The 24,975-nt window shown below is 30.3% G+C and overlaps 1 protein-coding gene across 1 annotated transcript; it reads right to left on the bottom strand.

Moving 5' to 3' along the window:
- Positions 1–15,214: 15,214 nt before the first annotated feature.
- Positions 15,215–17,378, bottom strand: LOC107021288 (LOB domain-containing protein 1-like). Its single transcript, XM_015221920.2, has 2 exons — positions 17,152–17,378; positions 15,215–15,694 (listed from the first exon to the last, which is right to left on the bottom strand). Exons 1-2 carry the CDS (start codon positions 17,338–17,340, stop codon positions 15,368–15,370), a joined length of 516 nt encoding a protein of 171 aa, XP_015077406.1. The 5' UTR covers positions 17,341–17,378; the 3' UTR covers positions 15,215–15,367.
- Between the last annotated feature and the right edge of the window lie 7,597 nt (positions 17,379–24,975).

The raw sequence follows: 24,975 nt of genomic DNA, 5'->3' as shown, positions 1-24,975 counted from the left end.
TTGTGACGGTCCGTCGTACCTACGACGGTCCGTCCTGCAGTTCCGTGGTGAAGTTCAGAGAGTCGATCTCAGTACCCAGATTTCAGAGTTGAAATGTTTTGGAACGAAGACCCTCGACGGTCCGTCATGACCATGACGGTCCGTCGCGTGATCCGTCGACCCAGTCAGTTATTTTCAAAAATAATTCTACTGTTCGAATCGACTAAACAGGTTGTTACATACCAACCATCCAAACAATATACAGACAAAACAAAAAAGGTTCCCTTTACTATAACAAATGAAATTTACACTCTATAGCAAAATATGATGAAAAATTATAATGAACGTCAAAAATCATACAATAAATGATAAATATATCTCTTTTTGTTGGTGCCTGAGAGAAAAATAATTCATGAATTTTGACTCACTTAGAGTGTAAATAATTCATGAATTTTGACTCACTTAGCGTGTAAGTTAGTAGTTGGATTCGATATTTCATCCCAAAAATCAAGCCAAACTATTCTGAGTGTTCAACACTTCCCTCTTCTATACCTTTTAACCTCAAAACAGATAGTAGAAGAGAAACTAAGGTTTTTGGAAATAAATTAACTACCTGCAACGAATTCCATGAAAACAAGCAACAATGACAAACATATGTAGGCAAGCGACAGAAAAGTTCCTAACAGATATCAGGTGGGGGTTCGTCTTAATCCTTTGGAAATTTGCCCTGTATTATCACTACATACACAATTCTCTAAATGAGCTAGTTGTTAAATAATCATTCTTAGTCCACATCATCGAGATCAAATATCAAAGAAAAAGACAACAATTTGAAAATCTACTATATATTTACAAGCTGCCTAATAAAGAGTAATCAAGATTTATCTTCAGTTCTGCTGATTGCGAAATTTTCAAACAACTGATTAGTGATTAGTGTATCATTATTGACGAATACGTCTTTTTGTGCTTTTTATTTTAAAATATTGTGCGCGGAAAGGGAATTGAAGGAGAAGAAACACAATAATTTTTCCGTGTATTACACTGTTTATTAGCTAGTCAGTACAAATATAGAGTATTGTTATCTTCTAGGTAGTTTCTTTCTATCTATTTATCCAAGCTTCCGTTCTGAAATTTTACAACAAAGTGAAATGCAATAACTATGGTTTGATGAAGAAATCTATGTTAGCATTTCATTTATTTGTCGAGATATAGATTGTATGTTTATTGCATGGTTTGTTGGCTGCACAACAAAATGATTAGACCAACTCTTTTTGAGTTGTTCATTTTATTTATTCCAATACGACCAATGAACTATAGGGAATACATGCTGAGCTTGGAAAAATCATCATATTTACTTGCGTAACTACTCCAAGAAAGGTCCTCACATGGTCAAACGGATTGGGAATTTTGATTATTGTTGCCAAAAGCTGCGCACTTTCTCCACACATGCGTAATCCCTCCTTCATTTAGTAGTAGTGTGAAGACAGATAGTATATTATTTGATGAGCATCAAATTGAAAAACTCAATGGTTATGTAATGTCAATCCATAGGAAGATAGTGAAAAACTTGAGGTATGTTGAAATGGTATTGATAAGATGAAGGGTAGGGGTAAAGTCTGAGTACACTGCACCCTCCCTAAACTCCACTTATAGTATTACACTTGATTGTTGCTGTTTTAGGAGAAAAGGAGATGATATCATCTAATGGGAACCTATTTAATTTTGTATTATCCTTTTAACCTCTTAAAATGTTATTGAAGTGCATAGGTCTCTTCTTCTGACTTCTGAAAACTTTCCTTTTAACTAATCTTTTATTGCATTCCATTTTAACAATAAATTGCTTCCAATATTTTGCACTTCCTATAAAGATCAATATTCCTCTTTCAGGAATCTACAAATTGAGAAAAATATGATTGGATGAAAATAAATGAAATTAATTTTGCTGATTCCATAAGAGATATCCAATAGCTACCAAATAGGTCAAAAGTAGTTGAAACTATTACTCATGCACAAAAGCTAGAGGTTGAAGCCATGCTAATGGCAGCGTCATGATACTCTACTGCAGCACAAGAATAGTCTTTAAGGTTATTGATTTTAATCATCTTCATTCAATAGATTGGAATAACATCCACATTTTTTAATACATATGATCAGAATTAACTAAAATGAAACTAAAGATAGAACATGAGCTTTAGAGAGTCAGACACGAGTTAAAATAACATTTTTCTCCAAGATTTTTAACTTTCAACACTTAAACATAGTCAAGACTCAACATCTCTAATACTGGAGAAATTATTTGTTTCTTATACCGTGCACAGAGTAAAATAAGTTCACAGCGACACATTAAAATAATGATAATCAACCAAACAATTTTCTACAAAACTTCATAAAGATGGATAAAACAGATGCATGATTCGACAGACATACCTGTAGCTGAAATTTCGGTAAAGGTAATTGTAGCTGCCCTTGTAAGCTGCCCTTTACTTCAATGTGTGCAATCTACTACAACAAATGACCAAAATTGACAACCCCAAAAAGTTGATTCAGTCAGAATCACATCTTTCATAAAATTTTCTTCTGATTAATTACATCAGAAACCCGTATAAACAGATAAAAGACCATATAACTTATTGCATGTTCAATAAAGCGTAAAATGCAATATGGGCGAATGGAAAGACGAAATAACTAAACAAAAAGCGAAGCTTCAAGGTCTCCTAAGCAAAACAAACTTGAACATCAAACAACAATCCCAAATAAAAAAAAAAAACCATAATAATATGAAGACCCCAAGATCAAATTTCACCTAAAACTATGATGAAACCAAGATAAAATTACATCAACAAAAGATAATACACTAACTTGATTTTAATACGATCAAATAGTAGAGATCTAGAGCAAATTAACGGCAGAAACAACCCATGGCAATATGGGCTAGGGTTTCAACTAAATGGAATAACTGGAAAGAGGTAAAAAAAACAGTAACACTTACTAAATTAAAAAACAAAAATATCAAAAAAAAAAGTATAGAAATAATTTGGAGTATTACCTAAAAGATGAATTGAGGAAAACAAAAAGAGCAGAGAGAGAGCGGTGAAGGGAGAAAATTGGAAGAAGAGCCTCTATAAGACATGTAAGTTACAATGAAGTGCAAAAAGACAAAAATATCCTCAAACTTAACTTAAAAGACATTAAGCAGCCATGTTGAAACAAGCTCTTTCTATTATAGAGTTATCAAAAAAAAAGAAGTATAGAAATAATTTGGAGTATTACCTAAAAGATGAATTGAGGAAAACAAAAAGAGCAGAGAGAGAGCGATGAAGGGAGAAAATTGGAAGAAGAACCTCTATAAGACACGTAAGTTACAATGAAGTGCAAAAAGACAAAAATATCCTCAAACTTAACTTAAAAGACATTAAGCAACCATGTTGAAACAAGCTCTTTCTATTATAGTAGTAATTTATAACTTATTTCTTATTTTAAGTAATCAAGTGCCTTAATCATGATTAAAAGGGTACAAGTTCGCCATTTAAACCTATTTAATTTAGCTATAAAAGAAACCATGTCAACATCATGGATTATATTATTTTTGTTATCTATAGTTTTTCAATTTACAAAAGAAATGTTTCTTCATATACTAAATTTCATTCAATTCAAAATCAACATTTGAATAAGTTACTTTATTAAGACAAAAAAACATTTTTAATCATAAAACAAAAATTTCTAGCATTTAGATATTAACTAAAAAGTATTGAAAATTACTTTGCCATAAATTATCAAAGAAGAATAAAATATTTTTTTGTTAGACAAACATTTCAAAAATATATACAATTTTTGTTTTTAAAAAAAGTGTGTTGATGTCGATAGTAACTCAAGTTGTAAACTATAGAACTAATTCCATTCGTTCTCAAAATTTTGGGAAACAGATATTTTCAATGTTTCTTATTTTGATCGTGGTTGACTAATATATATCTATGATTAAGAATTTGAAGAGGAAAATTTGGGGATTTTGGGAGAATTCATGAGTGAATGAGAGCAATGGGTAATACTTTTAAGGGTAGAAATGCTTATAGGGGTAGTTATAGGGCCAAAACAATACAATTTATATAGGGGTTAAATGCGTAAGAAAATGACCAAAACACCCTCAATTAAAATTACTAGAAGACTCTATAGTTTGGACCTATGGTTCATAGGATTTTCTATCTATCGTCACTGGTCAACTATAACGACCGCTAGATCGTTTGAGCACTAAATCTTATTCTATCATAAAAGACTCTTCTCGTAAAATATTAAATTAGAAATTTAATTATTTAATTGATGATTAATCTTTTAAAAAATAAAATTATTTTATGCTTAAACGGCCAAGTCCAAAAGTCATTTATACCCTAGATGACTTTAGACCTTATTCTTGTTTGAGAAAAAAAAAATAAACTCTTGAGAAAGACTTCAAGACTTTGGTGACAACAACATCACCGATCGATTGCCTCAGCCCTCAGATAAACCAGAATTTTCTCTATATTATTTATATGTGTAGATTTTATATTATTAGTATTATATTGAGTGAGTTAGACAAAAAAAATATTTTGGAAAATTCATTCTGAATCACGAGAAAATCATGATTTGAAAGGCTTTCTTTTTGCCTGTGAGCAACTCATCCGGTAGTGCCTTTATAATTTTCAAAAGTTGATCCATAATTTAAAAAGAAACAAATTTGAAGTGCTACTTATTTTCTGTTTAATTTTGTCTTCCAAATTTTATGAATAGTAGAAGGTACTGTTTGACCATAATGATAGTCTAATGATATAGTAGTTATTAGAAAGTTCTAATAAAGTGAGAGTAGTAAGAATATGATATTGGCAAATCAATTTATGTTCATCAATTTACGTGATGATTACCATATTAAAAAGGAAATTAATGAGGGACTAATCATTGGCAAAAACAAGGTTTTGTACATTAATGAGATTCTATGTATTTTTGTTTGTGTATTATTATTATTATTGGTTTTCTTTTTGTCGTGGTTAAGGCTACAGATTATGTAACTAGTGCTTTAAAATTTTGGTTTTTTCTTATAGTTATTACTTTATTGTTGAAGTTTTAATATAGATAACCAATTTTGGTTATATAGTATTATATAAATATGGTATTTTGATAAATTGAGATTTAACTTATGCTTAAACTTTAGGAATATGAGACTTGACATATTTAGTTGGCACCAAGATTTATGAATTCAATTATAGATTAGAGTGAGTTTTTGGATCTATGTTAGACCTATAGTAACAAGGGCGTCTATTGCTTACGAACATTGCATATTTGATAGATTGGAAACATTATGAAGTTTACTAAAAGGAATAGCAAAATCTTGAAGATTCGTGGCACGTATTCAGCATTCAAGGTGTGTTTGACTTCCTAGACTTCTTTGAGGGATGTTTGCTAATCAAAGATTAAAAATAAATTGGACAATTGGTAAGGGTGAAAGATGGGAGTCTAATAACAATGATGTGACAGACATTGGTATGAGTACCGGTGTAATTAAAGAGGAAGTTTATTACCATATTATGATATATTGTAAATAAGAATGTCAAAGCATATGGGCATTAGCTGATGTATTTAGTGACTTGATTTCTTGTGTGTGGATGTGGTTCTTTATTGAACACATATAATTGTGATAATTGAGGTGATATATGTCATAGCGACGTTTGATTTATTGAGATATTGCATCATCCACTTTGATTGATATCATATTGTGCACATGCATTGACATGAGATTGAGTATGAGTAATGTTCTAACACTTGGAGATTGTCCGTGTTAAGATTGAGTTATGATTATATTTGGGCACATGGAGATCGTCCGTGCGAGTGATTGGTTATGATTATGTGTTGGACACGTGGAGATCGTCCGTGCTGGGGATTATTTGATTTTATGGTAGTGCGTTGAGATCGTCTGCACAGACACGTGGAGATCGTTCGTGTCAGTATATGAAACTCACGAGTCTTCCATGGGTCATGAACTCTCAATGTACTTCGGAGGAGTATCATGTATATACGATTGAGAGTGTACTTGAAATTCGAGGCATATCATTTCATGGTGTCACATTGCATTGCATCTCATTACATCCTTCATTTTTGTTGATTATGGGTTCTATTGGTGGTTGAAAAGTACGAGATATTTCATTTTCTCTATTTGATGGAGCTTGACCGTAAATATAATATAGACTTGTATAAGTAAAGAACTAATTTTCTTACATAAACTCTTGTCACTACTTCTTCGTTGTCGGTCTATGAGATATACTGGGTACACGTGGTTTCATACTCATACTACACTTGTTGCACTCTTTGTGGTGCAGATTGAATTTCAATTTCGAGTGCATATCGTGGATCTTTCATACCTGAGTTTTAAATTATCGTGAAGTTTTGGTGAGCTACTTGGCTGTTCTGTGGCCCACACCTCCTATGTCTTTAGACGTTGTCATTTTATTTTAGTATTTAGACAAGATATTCCCTCGTCTAGGTTTGTCGTTTAGTTCAGATTTATATCGTAGTTTAGAAGCTCTTGTACTTATGACACTAGATTTTAGGGTGATATTTCTATTTAGCACATTTATTTTAAAAACTTGGTATGTTAGACATTAGTTTGTTACTTACCTTTTCACGTATAAGTTGAATTCATAAGCTTATTGGGTTGGCTTACCTATCGGTTGGGAACATAGGTGTCATCACGACTTGTGATTTTGGATCGTGACATCAACCTTAGACCCAACGAATGGAACCCAAAATTCAACCAAGCTTCCACAAGATATCCCTACGTATCGTCGTTCATTGTACGGTTCGTAGAGTCTCAATTGAAGCCCAAAATTTCTCTGAGAGCCTGTTTGGCTCAGCTTAAGCTGGTCAAACTGACTTAAAAGCTGGTTTTTGACTTATTTAGCTGTTTGGCAATACTCAAAATAACTTATTTTAAGTTAAAAAAAACTTATTTTAAGCCAAAAGTTAAAAGCTGGGTAGGGGTGCTTTTTTTTTTTAGCTTATAAGCTGTTTTGAGTTGACCATATTTTTATCTTTATGCCCTTAATATATTTATACAATCTCCAAATTACCCACATAATCCTAAGCATCTCTTTCTTCCATTTTTCCCTTTTCACGTTTGGCATAGCAACTTCAGTACTTTTATCCAAACGCATAACTGCTTATTTTAAAAATAAGTTTCAGCACTTTCAAAAGTACTTTTTTAAAGCTGCTTTTATTAAGCCCATCCAAACGGGCCCTGAGTCTGGATAACTTCGATGGATCTCTCCTACGATCCATAGACCACCCTACGATTCATCATGTTCATTCGTAGGTAAATTACTAAGACTTGAAAATTTCAAGTTCCTCAAGATCATTCCTACGACACCCTTCTACGGATTGTAAACCCTTATACAGGGCCATATATTGATATGTAAGAACTTGTATCAAGTCAATTTCCTTAAACTTTTCAACTCAAACTTAACTTTCTAATTTTTGAGGTATTATAATATATTTCCCTTGGGAATATTCGTACTCGAATGGGACTCAAGCTAGCATGAATAGAGTATAAAGAGATCTACCAACTCAACATGAATGCAATTTACATCAAAATGCACATGTAAGGAGTAATCAACTCCTAGCTAAAACATAACTATAAAACAACTTTGATGAAACATATATGCATATGGCAACATGAGAATGACTAAAATACATGAATCTCAAATAATGAGCCATGAAAAACTTAATACCTCAAGCTAGAATAGGACCGAAGGGAAAGAGATCAAGATACCAGGACATCATATTGGATTCGACGTTAAACTAATTGATTCCTCCAAAGGACTTTCACCAATGCAACTTTTTTATTTCTTAATTTCCGAACTTGACGATCCAAAATTCATCCGAAACTTTTTCATAAGAAAGACTTTTCTTTAAGTCTTAAGCTTTCCAACAATCTAATAGACGTAGGATCACCTACACAGTTCTTCAACAAGGAGACATAGAACACCGGTAAGGAAAATGCAACTTGTAAGCTACGTTACCAATATTCCTTAAAATTTGGTATAGGAACCACATTCAAACTTCATCACACCCTTCATAGGTAAAATTTCCTAGTAAACTCAATAATCAATGTTGAGCTAAAGCCTTGTCCTACTACCATCGGCATGAGACAACATAAACTTCAAACCAACCTATAAGAGACCTACACCTCCTATCATAGAGAGCCTAAAAAGGAGTAATACCAATACTTGAATGATAACTATTATTATATGCAAACTCAATCAAAGGTAAAGGGTCATCCAAATTACCCTTGAATCCAATCACACAATTTTTCAGTATATCTTCCAACATATCAATATTATTCTCAGCTTGCCCATCGGTCTGGGGATGAAAGACCATACTGAATAGGGGCAGTCCGTGCAACCTAACCATTTTTTAGATATACAACTTAACATAATGTTCTTGTATTCACAAGAATGAAATGAGTCAGACATCATCATATAATCCACAATGATCCAAATCGAATTGTGTTTCCATCGAGTGCGGGGTAAACCGGTAAAGAAATCTATATTCAAGCCTTCCTAGTTCCTAGTAGGCATACTAATATCTGAGACAAACCTCCTGATTTCTAATGCTTAACTTTCACTTGTTAACAATTTATACACTTGGCCATAAATTCCACAATGGTCTTCTGCACTTCATTCCACTAATAGACTTTTCGCAAATCATGATACATCTTGGTGGCTCCCGGGTGAATAGAGTATCAAAAACTATGGGCTTTCATCAAATTTGATTTCTCAACTCATTAACATTCAAAATACATAATCAACCTTGATAACTAACAACATCATCCCCCCCCCCCCGAGAAAGCAGTAATGGCTTATTTGGAAACCAAGTTCTTCAATTAAACCAATATCGGATCAAAATCTTGCTTAGATTTTACATCCACACATAAGATGATTCCGACCCATTTTGAGCAATAATTCTCCCTCATATGAATCAACCAAGTGAACACCTAGCCGATCTAGTCTATGAACGTCGTGAGCTAACTCTTTCTTACAATCTAGGAGTCAGACTACTCATTGTCAACAAACTAAGGGCATTGTCCACAACATTGACCTTATATGGGTGATAACAGACGTTCATCTCATAGTCTTTCAAAAGTTTGATTCATCTCCATTGGCAAAGATTTAGATACTTATGCTTGAACACATATTATAAACTTTTGTAATCAGTAAACACACATAAAATGGATATCCTTGTGCGAACCACCGACCCTTCTACTGGTTGTTGACTAGTCCGTAAGAACTTATATCAATTCAGTTTTCTATAATTTTTCAACTCAAACTCAACTTCCAATTTACGAGGTATCACATGGAGAGGATCCAAATATTTGTTGTTGGAAAAACAATTCTTATATTTCAAAACTAAGTTATAACATATTATTGAGTTAATATCTTAAAAAGTTAATTTGATTATAAGAAATTATATTAAAATGTATTGAACTTTCTTTTGTATCAATAAAATTAATCAATTTAACGCTTTTATCTTTAAAAAAATGATTCATTTAAATTTATCATTAAAATAAAATCTTGAACAAATAGGAGGCCAACACTTATACATCTAATAACTTGCTCTTTGATCATATGAGTTACTCAACCTTGGATCTGAAAATGTGACTGTCTTACCCTGAGTCCATGATTTCCATTTCTGAGATAGTTGTTTACATGTGTATAAGAAAAGTATCAAAGATAAAGCAAACAACATTCTTATACTGATATGCTTACATGGTCTGAGAGGTTCATCGAATCTTCATATCAATGAATGGTGGTTTTTTTTTTGCCTTCATTCTCTAATTTCACGATATGGATAACTCAATGTAAATCTTTGAGTTTTAGTGTTAGGTTACTCATCTTTCATGTCAGGCACAATGACATAGGGAAAATACATGGGTTCCTTCCTTGTATAGAAAAGTCAATTACACGCTTCAACTATCATAACGATCTATTACACATTTTTATTATTTAAAAGTGAATTTAATATCACCCTACTATGTGCAACACCACTTTCAGAGTATAAGTGTATTACACTCGCTGTCACATCAATGTCGTGTCAAAAAACGTAATTTTTATATCTTTTCTACTTTCATATCCTTATTACTTAAATTTTATTTTATTAATTATATTTTACAATAATTAATTCCTAATCAACTATTAAAGTTCTCTAATAATTATGACTTCCAGATAGAAAAATGATAAAGAAGAAACTTTTAGCAATGGCCACTAAGAAAATTGCCTGCAATATGGAGTTTAGTTGTGGAGTTAAAGAATTCTTTCATTCCAAAATGTACTCACACAAAGTTGTTTCAGTTCCTTTCATTGATTGGACATGGTTAATGAGATTCTATTGTTATTTGTTACGGCTTCTGGTTGTAAATATTTTTCATATTTCGGCATACATTCTTTGTTCTTTTTCCATGTTCTTCTTGGGGTTTTCTTACAAAATCGAGATAATATAAAAATAATGTTATTCTCATTTCAATCGATCACTCAATTCACTCATAAATTTTCGTCGAAACACCAACAATTGAAACCTCCCAATTTTTACTCCTATTTGAAGTAATTGTTTCTTGGTTGTTTCTTGTTATTGATTTTTTTAAAAACTTAATGGGTTGTGAAGAAGATGAGGAGGGTGGGGTGTGAAGGGGAAGGGATATGGGGGGTGATTTGTAAGAAATATTTGATTATTTTTTTTTACTTTTAGCTATGTGACACATGATTTTTTTAATTATTATTATTTTGCCATGTCAGCTTTAGCTTCAGGAGGTAAATAAATTTACTTTTAAATAGCAGAGGTGTGTAATAAATTGTCATACTAGTTTAAGTGCGTAACTAACTTTTTGGTACAAGTTCAAGGAAAATCTATGCATTGTCTCTAATGACATATTATCAAGGTAACGACAAAATACATGCATTGAATTTTTTTGCGTTAACGTGATTGTATAATTTTGTTATTTGTGGAGTATTACATGTCATAGAAGAATAATTTAATTTCATATATCAAATTTATTTTTATAATAATAAACGTAGTTGAATGATTTTTGAAGATAAAAGTATTATGTTGAGTGATTTTACTGATACAAAAGAAACTTTAATAATTTTTTTGAATAATTTCTCATTCTTCAGTGACGACTTATATTTTATCATTTACTATCCATGAATAATTAATGACCATTTATCATCCTTATTATTTATGTTATCATTTCAACTGGTCCAATTTACAATCCGAGTCAATTATAAGGTGCTAAAAAGAGAAAAGACATAAAATAATAGTTGAAATTGTCTCGAATTTTTAAAAACCTTAATTTTATAACTGTTCTATTACTCTACTAAACAATTATAAATCGGTATTATTATACCATTTTTCGATCAGCCCCAAATTTTGAAAAGCAAGTGTGTTCACACACCAATCAATACATGACACGTGTTAATTTGATTAAAAAAATATATATTTTTTTCATTTTAAGTTTTTCCTTTATCTTTTTTTTTCTTTATTTCTCTCTCTCTCTCTCTCTTACTTTTTGAATTTTAATTTTGATTTATTTTAAATTTCATTTCATCTTCCACGCCTCTTCATTTTCTTTTTTTTTTCTTCTCCCATCCCCCATGTCAAATTGAACCTCACTCCTATTTTTTCTTTCTTTTCTTTTTCTTCTTCTTCTTCTCCGGTCAAATTCTATTCATACTATTATTTTGACTTTACTAAATTATTGACAACAAAGTTAATTATTTTTCTAAAAAAAATTAAAATTTTGAAGTATCATCAACTACTCACTTTCGTATAAATCCAAAATTAGAAATCATATTTTTGAAAGAATAGATTAATTCTCCGAAAATTGAAAGAACTTAATTGAAATCGGATAAAACAAAAGTATATGATACTTCCTAATCATCTCATTAATTTACCTCATTTTCATATAACTTCAAAACTAGAAATGATAATTTTGAAACAATCATAAATTTTCGAAATTCTAAAAAATTTAATTGAAATTTGGATTAAAAAACTAAATAATACCTTTGAAATCTAATGTGCTTATCATATTGTTCGAATGTAATAAAATGTTTGGATATAATTTTAAATTAAAGATAGTTAAACTAATAATAATAGAAAAGGGAGATGAAATTGTGATAAAAAGTTACATTTAAAGTGAGAAGCTTCAATGAAGATAAAAATGAATTTTTGAAGAAGAAGAAAGAAAGAAAAAGAAAAAATAATAAGGAGAAAAAGTTAAAATAATATAAAAAACAAGAAAATGTAATTTATAGAAAAATACTTGCAACTTTTTTTTTTGTTCACGCTCTTTAAGAGAGTACATACACTCTCCATGTCAGGTGAACAATATAATGTAATAATATCAGCTTAGAATTGTTTAGAAGGGTAATAGGATGCTTGCATAGTTTGAATGTCTTTTTAAAAATTCGAAACAACTTTAAATGTCACTTTATATCTTTTCTCGTGCTTAAACTGACTTATTTTTAAAAGCACTTTTAAAAAAGACGAAATAACATAAAACACCCTTATACTTGACTCAAATTGTAAGTCAAAACCTTCTACTTTACGAATTTTCAACTAGACACTCAAACTCATTGAAAATAAGAATTTTAAGTCCCTCATGTATTGTGTACCTCACTTTTTCTGACATGAATGACACCGTATATTCACGTTCAAAAAGTTAATGCCACATCATATTCATACCAATGGCCACGTCATTTTAATATTCATCTTCTAAGAAATCTTCTTTATACTTGAATTTAATGTGAAAAAAATTGAATGTGGCTAGAAATGATAATGTTACAAAAACAAATCAGTCATTTTTTCCAAGAGCTTCACCTTTGTTTTTGCTCATTAAACAAACATATCAATAAAATAAACAAAACACATAAAAAACATATGAAAACTGCAGAACATAAAATCGGAGAGATGAAGATCACCAAAAAGATGAACCGAAAATGGTGAATTTCGACGGAGTTACTATTTTTGGTCTGTAATAATGGTTTTTTTAATCTTAATTAAGCTTATACATATACTCACTTTTAAGAGTGTTGTCAGACACTCATATGACTAAGCAAAATATGCTACAAAAGCTTTATCAACTTCAAAAGAGCTTAAAATTTTTATTTTGAACGATTTTAAGCATATATAGTCCAAATTTTATGAAATAAAAGGGTCCAATTTATAATCTATGTTTAGTATAAGGATTTTTCAGGTTATTTCGTCTTTTAAAAATAGCTTTACAGAGAAATTCTTTTGATAATTCATTTAAAAATTATATTTGATAAATATATCGTGTTTGACTAATTTCTTAAACATTAAATTTCAAAAAATACTAAGTATCAATGTAATTTTCAAATTAAGATTATTTTAAAGAGAGAAATTATTTTATTTATCTATTTTAAAAGAAATATTAATTCTTATTTTTATTAAATTAAAATGTACATATTAAATTTTTGAATCAATATTATACATACATAAATAAAAATAAACTAAATATTGATATAACCGTGCAAAAACATTGTTGTTATTTCTTTTCTAATCCTACAAAAATATTCTATTACCATATTTGCTAATTCTGTAAAATAAAATAATGAAATTAATATAAAAAATTCAATTCTTAAATGAAATTTAACCAAACATATTAGTTAAGTTAGCTAATTAATAAGGGATATATTGGTTAATATGTATATAAGTAAGGGATATTCTGGTCTTCAAAAAAAAATAATTTCCAGCTTCTGCTTCTGCCTTTTTTTAAGAAGCCGAAATTTTAAGTTTCTTTCCAACAATAAAAAAACTACTTCTACTTTCATTTAAAAGCTGTTTTATTAATTCCCCAAACACCTTTATTTTCTTTAAAAAAAAATTATCCCATAGTTTTAGCCCCTCAATAGCAATTAAGTTAGATTAACCATTAAAACTTTTTGAATTCTTATAATAATTACCGGTTTTAGTATCTACAATTTACTACTCCTTTAGTCTATTTTTATTTGTTCAATATATTAAAGATAATTGTCCAATTTTATTTGTTTAGTTTTAAAAATTAAAAAATAATGTATTATTTTCTGTTTATTTTAATCTTATTGTAAAATATTATTTATTTTAATATTTAAATAATTTATAATTAATAAGTGTGATATAGTAAAATTATTCCTATATATATTTTTTTTAAATGTGCCAACATAAACACAAAAAAAGTAAAAATGCACGGAGAAAATACATACAATATACATTGAAAAGCCTTTAATGCTTTGATAATGCTTAATAATTGAGATGTTACTCTTTCTATCTAAACATTATCTCCATGTAAAATTTCCTTCGACTCAACTTTTGGTAAGAAGCAAGAAGATGCATGAAGAGAAATTTCTCCTTTATATATTCTATTATGCTAGATTTTTTATTTTATTAAATCATTGTTAGTTTTCTGTTCTTAATAATTTCATAAAAGAGGGCCTTTTTGTTTAGGACAATGTGTTTAATAAACCTCAATAAGCTATGATAATTCTTTATAAGTTTGTTATTAAGTATTTTTCTTAAAATTTCCTACAATACTTGCAACATGGGAATAAGGTAAAAGTTGTCCAAATCCGAAATAACAATAAAGTTAAGATAATTACGAAGCCAATGTCAGAAATTTCTTCTTCGGAAAACTACCTTTATAATACTTTGGCTATGTTAATTTTTTTGATGTTTTTCCGACAATATAAATATATTAGGTTTGAATTTTTTATTTATTTATTTTTTTAAGGGAAGAAAAAAAAAAGTCTAGGGCTTGAGTTTTGAGGGAGATTCCTGGTGAGGGGTAATTAATTATAGTGTTTACGAATGTTTTGAGTTTATTACACTCAACCACTCTAGTATTCATAAAATCTTCTTTAACACTTCTCATTTCACTTTTAACGAGATAATTTATAATCACAAAAATATCTATCTCTTATATTAGATCATAAATTTTAAAATTCTTTTTTTTACTTTTAGTTTCGTACTTAGTGAAACACGTTTGTATAAATCGAAATACAAGAGGACTAATAGTTGAGAAGAGTGCTAGTCAAACATTACAAACTAAGAATTAATGATCAGCTAAATTAAATGGAAGAAGAGAAATAGTAAGCATATCACTTTTTTTTTGTGACATTATCTGAAATAAGAAACATCATTTATTTTCTCACGGTAATAATTGGAATATTTGTAATTAAATGTAGTATCATCTATAAAATAAATAAAAAATGATGTAACATACATTAAAAAAGATTGTTGATGAGAGTTTAATTTTCCATCTCATCACAATCCTTTCAAATATTATGTACCCCAATTAGAAAATAATGAATATATCTTGTCATCATGACCAGAAAGAGTTCCAAGTTGTGTCACCTAGATGCCAAATATCAGTATTATTATCATATGACAAAGGGGTTGAATTTTGAAATGTATAATGGTGATCTGATAATGATTGTTGGTAGGGTATTAAAGTCATCAAATTAGCATTTTGAGATTGTAAATTAGAGATTTGAGCTTGAGCCAGAGCAACTTGTGCTTGGAGTTTAGTCATTTGGTCATGAAGATGGGAAATTACACCAGCACTCCCATATATTGGATCTCTCATCCTTGCATTTGCTTCATAAACAAGGCTATTAACTGCATCTCCTCGTTGTGTTGCTGGAAGATCCTGAAACCACATATGACATATAGTTTGTTATTTACTTTCTATTTTAGTTCGACGTTAATGAAATTATTTGTAGTTACACAAATATTTTAGACGTATTTCCTTTTTTCTTTCATTATTTCTTTGCGTTGCACCTAAACTACATTCGGAAAGGGCCAAAACTATTGCTGAAATATAAAAAAAGGTCTAAAAATACCCTTTATCCATCTTTTGGTCTAAAAATACCCTTATATTCATCTCTTTAATCTAAATAGATTTAAAGAAATTACTATAATTAAAAAAATATTTTTTTTTGGATCTTGAAAAGAGGTGGATTTTTATTTCATCCAATAAGAAATGACACATAATAAATATTTTCTAAAAAAGAGAGGGTTGTTAGTTGCAAGGTTATAAGTGAGCAAAAAAAAGTGGATGGAAGGGTAGTATTAGACCAAAAAAATGAGTAGATAGGTATTTTTAGATCAAAAGATGAATGAAAGGTATTTTTAGATTTTTTCTTGTAGTTTAGAGATATTTTTATGCTTTTTCGAACTACATTATATAAGTTGAGAGAAAGGAAATAATACTTTTCATTTTCCAAGAATCAATATAGCTAATCTTTGAAGTGAAAATTGAATAAATTAAAGTTAATATGAGGTGATCTTTCTTTTTCATTTTTTTTTTGTATTTTCCTTGTGTTTGTGAGAGTGCGACGAGAGGGATCTACTCAGCACCCTAAGAAAAGAAAAAAACAAGAAAAGTGTATTGCTAGCTAGTTTTGGCTAATACCTTTTTTTGGCTAAGGAACAGATGCAGGATTGGTCTTAATTGTTAAGTTGATTAATGTTGAGTTAATTACTCTAATTTTATTAATTAAATGTAATATAACAAGATAAATGCAAATTATGTTTCAAATGAGAAGATACATTTTTTTAAAAATCAAAGTGATGTAATGGCCTTTAATGCCATTAACCTTGGCAGTACGTATCAGAAAATTAAACTCTTCTATTTTTCAACTCCTTCTCTGGCAATCCTATATAAGAAGAGGCTTTGGGGAACATATTAAATACACTACCAACATAAATAAAAAGAAGAGAAAAACATTTTTCTACCTCTTCTTATCCTTAGAATATTTTTTTTGACAATTGGTTTTGAGCAACCTCCAAATTCTTAGCCACGAGTGCACATGTTTGAGAGTAACTGTGAAACCTTGGGGAGCGATCGGCTGCAGCGATTTGCACCGGAGTCGAACTCCAATTTCGCTTTCAAGGCAGTGGCTTACCACAACATAATTTTTTAGATAAGCTCTTTACTACTTTATAATTTCAATCTAATATCAATATTTTTAGTATTTTCCCCAACATTAATTACTGCTAACTAGCTAGTTTCAAATTTCTTTTATTCTTTCCATGTTTTTCAATATTTGTGTTCACCAACCAATATGGGTACAAGAAGCATAATGAATTTATACTAGTATTTACCTGCAGCACCTTGATGATGTTGCTTGCTCCAAATATTTTATGAGCGACGATGAATTTCATGGGCTCATTTGGTGGAAAGTAAGGCTTTAACAGGCAATCTTCCAAACATCGGCGACGTAGACATTTACACGCAGCACAAGGAGTAAACAAATTTCTATTTTCTGTTGAACAAGAAGAATAATCAGCCATATATAATTCTATCTTTAATTAATTTCCTTCTAATTAAAATTTTGTATTTCACTTTTCAGTTTTTTGTCATTTGGCATGTCATATATATATATACTAGCTAGAGTGTCAAACAATATATAACATGCCGTGTTTAATTATAGGAAGGTCAAAGTTCTAATTATATATGGCAAGAATATTATTACGTAATACTACTATACCACTTAAGGAAAATAAGTTAAGTATTGTGTGGACAACGTGACTTTGAAACATTTTTCAAGAACAAGATGCGTTCCTTTTTTCTCCGAAACTGCCAAGCAGATGCAGAGGAAACTTGTTACTTCTATTAATGCACCTTCATCACACCCAACCACAGGTGTAGCGGTGGTGGCATTGTTTACTCTTAATCAAAGGTCGTTTTGGGTTTGAGTATATTGGGTATGGAGAAATTTTTATTGAGAGCGTCACCCCTAAATAGACCATGCAATACACAATTTGAATTTAATCGAAGTATGAATTGTGGAAATTTTGACCAAAATAAGTCATTCTATAAATCAATTTACCAAAATAGTATGTTTTTAATTTTGTTTACAAAACTAGTATAAACGCGGTTCACAGTAACGTTTTATACTTTATTTATTTTTAAAAAAATTATTTTATTTTAAAAAATTTAACGAGAAAAGGGACGGACTGCTAACGACGTTAAATAATAATACGTAACTGGAAATTACGTTTTAACTCTAATACGTTATTGGGAATAACGTTTTAAGCATATATAATTTAATAATAATACGTAACTGGAAATTACGTTTTAACTCTAATACGTTATTGGGAATAACGTTTTAAGCATATATAATTTATGCCTGCACTAGAACAAAAAAACCCCAATTTAGTTATATAAAATTGGGGAAGAAAACCCTCTAAGAAAACCCACTTCATTCTCCAAACCTACCTTCAAGTTACAGGGGATGAAGAGAACTAGCATCAAATCTCGCTCCAAAGGCACAATGAAGTTGATGAATACTGTATCTGAAGAGTGCACGAATTTTGAAGACCACCATCTTCTTGCTCTTCCATAGTTGATGCTTAATCTTTATTCAATTTGAAATCGTTTTGCTCTATACAAGAGATTTGAGAGTGTTGATCGAGTATTGTAGTTTAAACACACTGCAGATTGGAGGTGAAATTTCAAAACTTTGAAAACTTCTGCAGATTTGCTTAAAAAAGGTAAAAAAAAACTTTGATAAAGAAGAGTTCTTTTTGTGATTCAGGTAATTTTGTTATACATTGATATAGTTTATCTTATAGTTGATGAATTTGTTATTTTCCTTTGGTGAATTGATTTATAGAATGACTTATTTTGGTCAAAAATTCAGATTTTAATCTGTTGATGTAGGTTAACCCCTGCCACTCTTACCAAATCTTTGGTAAGTGAAAGCAGTAAATTGTTGTGCTTTTGATTGTTTCTGTCATGTAAACATAATTTACAACCACTATATATTACTTCAAACACTAAAGTTTTAAACTGATTTTGATATTCGAAAGTATTATATTTTGACTTCATGCTAATTAAGGAAAATGCAAGAAAAATATGTTTCTGCTAATTAAAGTAAAAAGACAAATAAAGATGTCTTTCTTTATCTATTTAACAGCTCTTGCACATTATGAGCTGTTTAAAAATAAATATCAATTTAAAACATAAGCAAGACTTTATAACGGATTGATTTGTTAGAACAAACACTTATAGTGATCAAGTAAAATGAGACAGACGGATCGTATTAATTATTTTGTGGAGTGTGCATGTGTAGGGGGCTGTCTGGTCATAAAAATTAGAGTAAATAATGTATGGTTTGAAATATTTGTCGGTCTCTGAATTGTGATTCTTGTAGGTTGCTATATGTATATACTGTCACAACTGCTATAGCTGTTGTTATTCATACTTCCAATCAAAACTAATGATAAAAAGCATTAAAGTTGAATGACAACAGCTGTAGTAAAAAATTAAAACTCATCTTTAATTTTACAGTGGTCCAAAAGCTAATTATACTCATCAAGAAGCAACCTAGTGGTTGATCAATTTAATGTCATACCAAAATATTTGGATTTTGCTGCTGTAAACAACCTAGCTAGTGCAGCATGCTACATATAGTAGATTGAGGAAAGCTTCTAAATTACGTTGTATTCTTACTTCTGTATAGGTATTTATTTTATGGCTGCTAATAATGCATACCAATTGGATCCCGGTCCACTTGATCTGTCTGTATTAACTGGACAACTAACTCATAGGTCACGAGATATATGGATAGGGAATGATAATATGATTTTGAACACAAGGAAATGTGATGGGAAGTTTTGGGACCTAGTAAATGAACATCCCATTCATCCACGAGTCTTAGATATGATTAAACTATCTGGATTATATGGTGTTTATAGGTCTCATAGGCCTGTTATTGATCGTAGCTTAATCACCGCACTAGTTGAGAGATGGCGGCCTGAGACTCATACATTCCACTTTAGGACGGGTGAGAGTACGATCACATTACAGGACGTGGAGATATTGTATGGCTTACCCGTGAAAGGTAATGCGGTAGTTGGGTATGAGCCACAGAGGTCTGTAGTGGATTGGCAAAATATTTGTCAAAGATTATTAGGTTTTAGTCCACAACCTCAAGACTTTAAACATAGTAGTCTCAAGGTTTCTGCGCTTAATGCACACTTGCGACTTCAACCACGATTACCCGACTTGGCAACACAGGATATGGTCAATGAGAAAGCTAGGTGTTATATGTTTTGGATGATTGCTGGTTTACTATTGGCAGACACATCTGGTGGTCTTTTAAAGCTTATGTACTTCTATTTCTCAATTCTTGTGTTTCTGTCTACCTAAGCAACACTTTGATGATATTACAACTGCATAAGCTCCAAACTAAACAACAAAAGGCAAAAAATTAATTATTATTTGAATTACATTACAGTAGCTAACTGAAAGAAAATTATCAAAACTAGACATTGACCAACATTTGGAATTAACACAATTAAACTAATCAATAATTGTCCACTTAATTTTAATTACGATCTGGACATCGACGCCTATCATGTCCGGTTTGTCTACATAATCCACAAGCTCGCTCATATACAGCAGCACCACGATCCATCTAATTGGGTATTCTACTGTTCCTTGATCGATTGAGACGACGATAGAATTCATTACTTTCCATTCTAAAATTAGGAGATGGCCAATACGCCTTATGGCCAACCGGTGAGAAGGACCCAGAATATGTTGTAACATAATTCTCTACAGTGAAATGTTCACTAACAAAGTTTCTAGCTATCTCTCCCATTCTATCAGTAACCTTCATGACATGTGAACATGGGAAATGCAAATTAACCCATTTTCCACAATCACATTTTCTTTCATTCAGTGAAACACAATGAGGATTACCACCAGTACCATCAACTTGAATAGATCTAACCTCATATACCCCTGTGGATATATTTCAATCAAAAACAAAGTGCCTTTTTGAACTTTCATAGTTCTTCTCCCACTTCATTTTGAACCTTTCGGTCCACAATTCATCTTGTTCTAGGAGTTGTTGCGCTTTTTTAGACCTACGAGTGTATCGTTCAACAGTTTGCTCTAATGAAAGTCTGACCATAGAAGTGACCGGCAAGCCACGTGCTTTTTTCAACACTCCATTGAACGACTCTGAAAGATTTGTTGTCAACACTCCCCATCTTTTACCACCATCATGACTAACCGTCCATTTCTCCAAGGGGATTTCCATGAGATATTCATATGCATCTTCATTTTCTTCTCTAATTTGCCAAATCAAGGACTCAAATTTTCTTACTTGATGGGTTGAAGCAGTCCTCCACATCAGCCTACTAAGATCCTTGTTTGGAAATCGAGATTAAAAATTACTCTTAAGATGCCTTATACAATATCGATGGAAGACTCGAGGCTCCTGAAATCGCCGCAACTCCTGCAAACTTGTCAATATTCCTTTTGCTCTATCAGATATAACACAAATATCTTCTCTATCTTTTATGACATGTGCACTCAAATTCTTAAAAAACCATTTCCATGCTTCTTTCGATTCTTTGTCTACAATAGCAAACGCTAGAGGAAGAATATTATCATTTCCATCAATTCCAACAGCAATCAATAATTTAATCTCATATTTTCCATACATATGAGTTCCATCTACTGAAATAACAAGGCGACATGTTTGAAATCCATCAATGCATGACTTGAAAGTCCAAAATACATATTTAAAAGTTTTTACCTCTAATGAACTCATAGACTCTTCGTGTTTCCATTCCACAATTGTTCCATGGTTAAAGTGTTGAAAAGCTGCAAAAAATTTGGGTAGGTCACTAAATGATTTCTTAAAGTCACCATACACCAATTCAAATGCGCGTTGACGTCCAAGCCACGCTTTTCTGTATGTTATTTGATGACCAAATTTTTCGTGAACCTTGGAAATGACATCTACCACCAAAACCTTCGAATTTTTTTTAATTTGATTAAGAATCAAAGATGCAATTAAATTGGTATTTAGATTGGCATGACCTCTAGAAAGCCCCTCAGTCTCACATCTATGATTTTCAATATATTTTCCTATTTTCCAAAGGTTATCTCCAACCTTTCGTCCTTGGAGAAAACACAAGCAACCTAATGAAGTATGAAACTTGCATCTTGCAACCCATAAACTCTTGTTTGATGTCACCACCTTGTATTCTTTATTTTTTTTCAAACTCCAAATTGTCACAGCTCGTTTTAGTTTTTCTTTACTATTAAAAAACATACCTTTTTTCAAATCTTTTGTGCCATCTTCAGACCAGACGGAACAATACTCCATCTCAGATTCACATGTACACATGAAAATGTCTTCCTCGTTATCTAATTTTCTAAAATAGGGTACATCATTTTGCACTTCAGACACATCCTTTTCAAATTGATTAGGAAGATTTATACCAATGTCATTTTGAGAAAAATCTCTAGCATTATTGATATCTTCATCTGATTCACTTTCACCATCATCTTTTGAAGGTTCATCTTCCTCCGAACTTTCTTCACTAATTTCAGCATTTACATCACTATATGGATCAACATTGTTCTCATTTTCTCTGTGGAAAAAGAAATTCAATTAAATTTTAGAAAATTATGATACATAGAAGCTTGTTTTAAAATCAGTAATTTATTCTCCATAAGGTTATTCCTTAAAAAAGTTAAGGTAATTAATCACAAAAAATATCACTATCTATCTATATATGTATATTTATAATGAGTAAAATTGTGTTATCAACTAATTATATTAAAATTCATTAAAACATAAATTTGTTGTTTTACCTGCCCTCATATTTTCTCGAACTATTGTCAACATGTCTTTGGCTACTTGAACCTTCGCCAAATGATCCTTGGTCATGCATTAACAATTGTTGAAATGGTGGTTGAGCAATCGGCTCTGCATAATGAGGTTGACTAACCGTGGCAAATCCATAATTTTGAGACAATAAATTCATGTGATAACCATGTTGACCACTAATTTGAAATATATCATTTTGATTTGTTGATTTGGTCTTTACATACATTTCCAAAACATTTATGTCAATCTTATCCGCAAAGTTTTGAGGTATAACAAAAAATTGTAGCAAAGATTGATCATCATCAATTTTAAACTCAATGAACCTTGTATGGTTACCTTGAATCAAACAAGGATATTTTCCCGAAATATCCATTTGAATATTTTCACTAGTTGTACCCATTTTCTCATGCAATAATTCAACCAATTCAACATACTTCATTGAAGTATACATGTTAATAATCATTCTAGCACATTCAGTATACCTGCATCCGTTCATTTCAGTAATTATTTCGCCACCCCAGTACAAAGCAACCATCACATTATGTTCAAAATTTGCCATTTTTATTCCTACACATAAAAATAAGTCATCTTTCTAAGTAATAAATTAGAAAAATATTTGAAAGCTATGGTAAAAATAATAACACAATATGATACATTGACTTGACTTATTTAATTCATACCTTTGTAAATATTGTTTCAAAATTGGGCTACACAAACAAAATTTGGAATTTGGAGTGTTTAGAACATTATTTTCAACAAGGTTCATTTTATAACCATTTGTCGTCAGTAAAAAAAATGAAAAAATTGACTTTAACATAGTGTCGTAATTGATAGTCACGATTTAATGTAGAAATGTGATCAGCGATAACGTTTTATGATATGTAAGATTCCAATGTAGCAGGATTTTTTTATTCTTAATCCGATGCCCCGTGATTAAATATACACAAAACGTTATTGACAGTTACGTTTTATATATAATAAACGTGATTATCAGTTACGTTTTATAATCTGTAAAATACAGAATTCGATTCTTTAATTGCAGAGCCCGTGACTGGATAAAACGTTTCTACAATACTAAAATATAAAAACATTACTTTGAGTAACGTTTTAGCTCTAAAACGTGATTCTAGATAACGAAGTATAAAACGTGATTCTAGATAACGAAGTATAAAACGTTATTGTCAATAACGTTTTATTTCTGTTTGCTCCCTAAACTTTTACTTTTTTTTCCATTAAATTTTTTAAAATAAAATAAAGCATAAAACGTTACTGTGAACCACGTTTATACTAATTTTGAAAAAAAAAAATTAAAAACATACTATTTTGGTACATTGATTTATAGAATGACTTATTTTGGTCAAAGTTTCATGAATTGTGTACACAACCATAGGAAATTACCAAAGTAGATATAATATGACCGATTATAGGAAATTACCAAAGTAGATATAATATGACCGATTAACTATATGTGTCTATACTAGTTGCTAGGTACGCAACGTGTATTTCAAAGTTAATTATTTTTAAAAAGTGTGTATGTACTCTTTTTGTTTCAAATTGAGTGACCTGTTTTTTTTACTTGAAATAGAGTTTAAGAAAGTAAAATAAGACTTTTGAATTTTATGGTTTAAAATTAAAAATTTGTCAAATGTATCAAAATATTTTTAATATCGTGACCTTAAACATTTCACGTGAAAAAATTAAAATTAATAAATTGCTAAAAATGGAAAGGCTATTCTTTTTTTAAGCAAATTAAAAGAAGAGTAAATTAAATAAATTTAAACGGAGAAAAAAATATATAATATATAAGTGTTAATTATTTTATACAAATTCTATAATTGTAAAATAGAGATTTCTCCTAATTAACAGTGGCAGAATAGTGGATTTTTCTTTAGATGTTGTAAGTTTCAATTTCGTCACAATTTCATATTTCCTACGTAGAAATTTACTGTATCTATAGTTGAAGGTCTATTTTAATTTTTATCACATTTCTCTATTTCTAAACTAGAACTCGCCTAGCTCACAACTACACTATTCATTAGTAAAGTTTAGGTTAAGCAAATACAAAAATTATATTTATATGTTATAATTATAGTTTGCATAATTGCATTATTAGCTTCTGATTTGTATACTTCGCTATATATATCCAATTTATATATAAATTGATCAGTTTTGTATAAATTTATTTATACAATTGGATAATTTGTATATAAAATGTTTCACTTTTTATATATTTGTATATGTATACAATCATGTTGGTCTTTAATTATGATAATTGTGTTTGTATATTAGA

The sequence above is a fragment of the Solanum pennellii genome, chromosome 1, assembly GCF_001406875.1.
Source record: "Solanum pennellii chromosome 1, SPENNV200".
Taxonomy (NCBI): Eukaryota; Viridiplantae; Streptophyta; class Magnoliopsida; order Solanales; family Solanaceae; genus Solanum; species Solanum pennellii.
The sequence above is the reverse complement of the archived record's forward strand: the minus strand, read 5'-3'. Positions and strand labels throughout refer to the sequence as shown.

Coding starts and splice junctions, on each gene's coding strand:
- LOC107021288 (XM_015221920.2), bottom strand. CDS start 17,340: ATGGCTGATTATTCTTCTTGTTCAACAGAAAATAGAAATTTGTTTACT. Junction 15,695..17,151: donor ACATCATCAAGGTGCTGCAG/GTAAATACTAGT, acceptor ATGTGGTTTCAG/GATCTTCCAGCAACACAACG.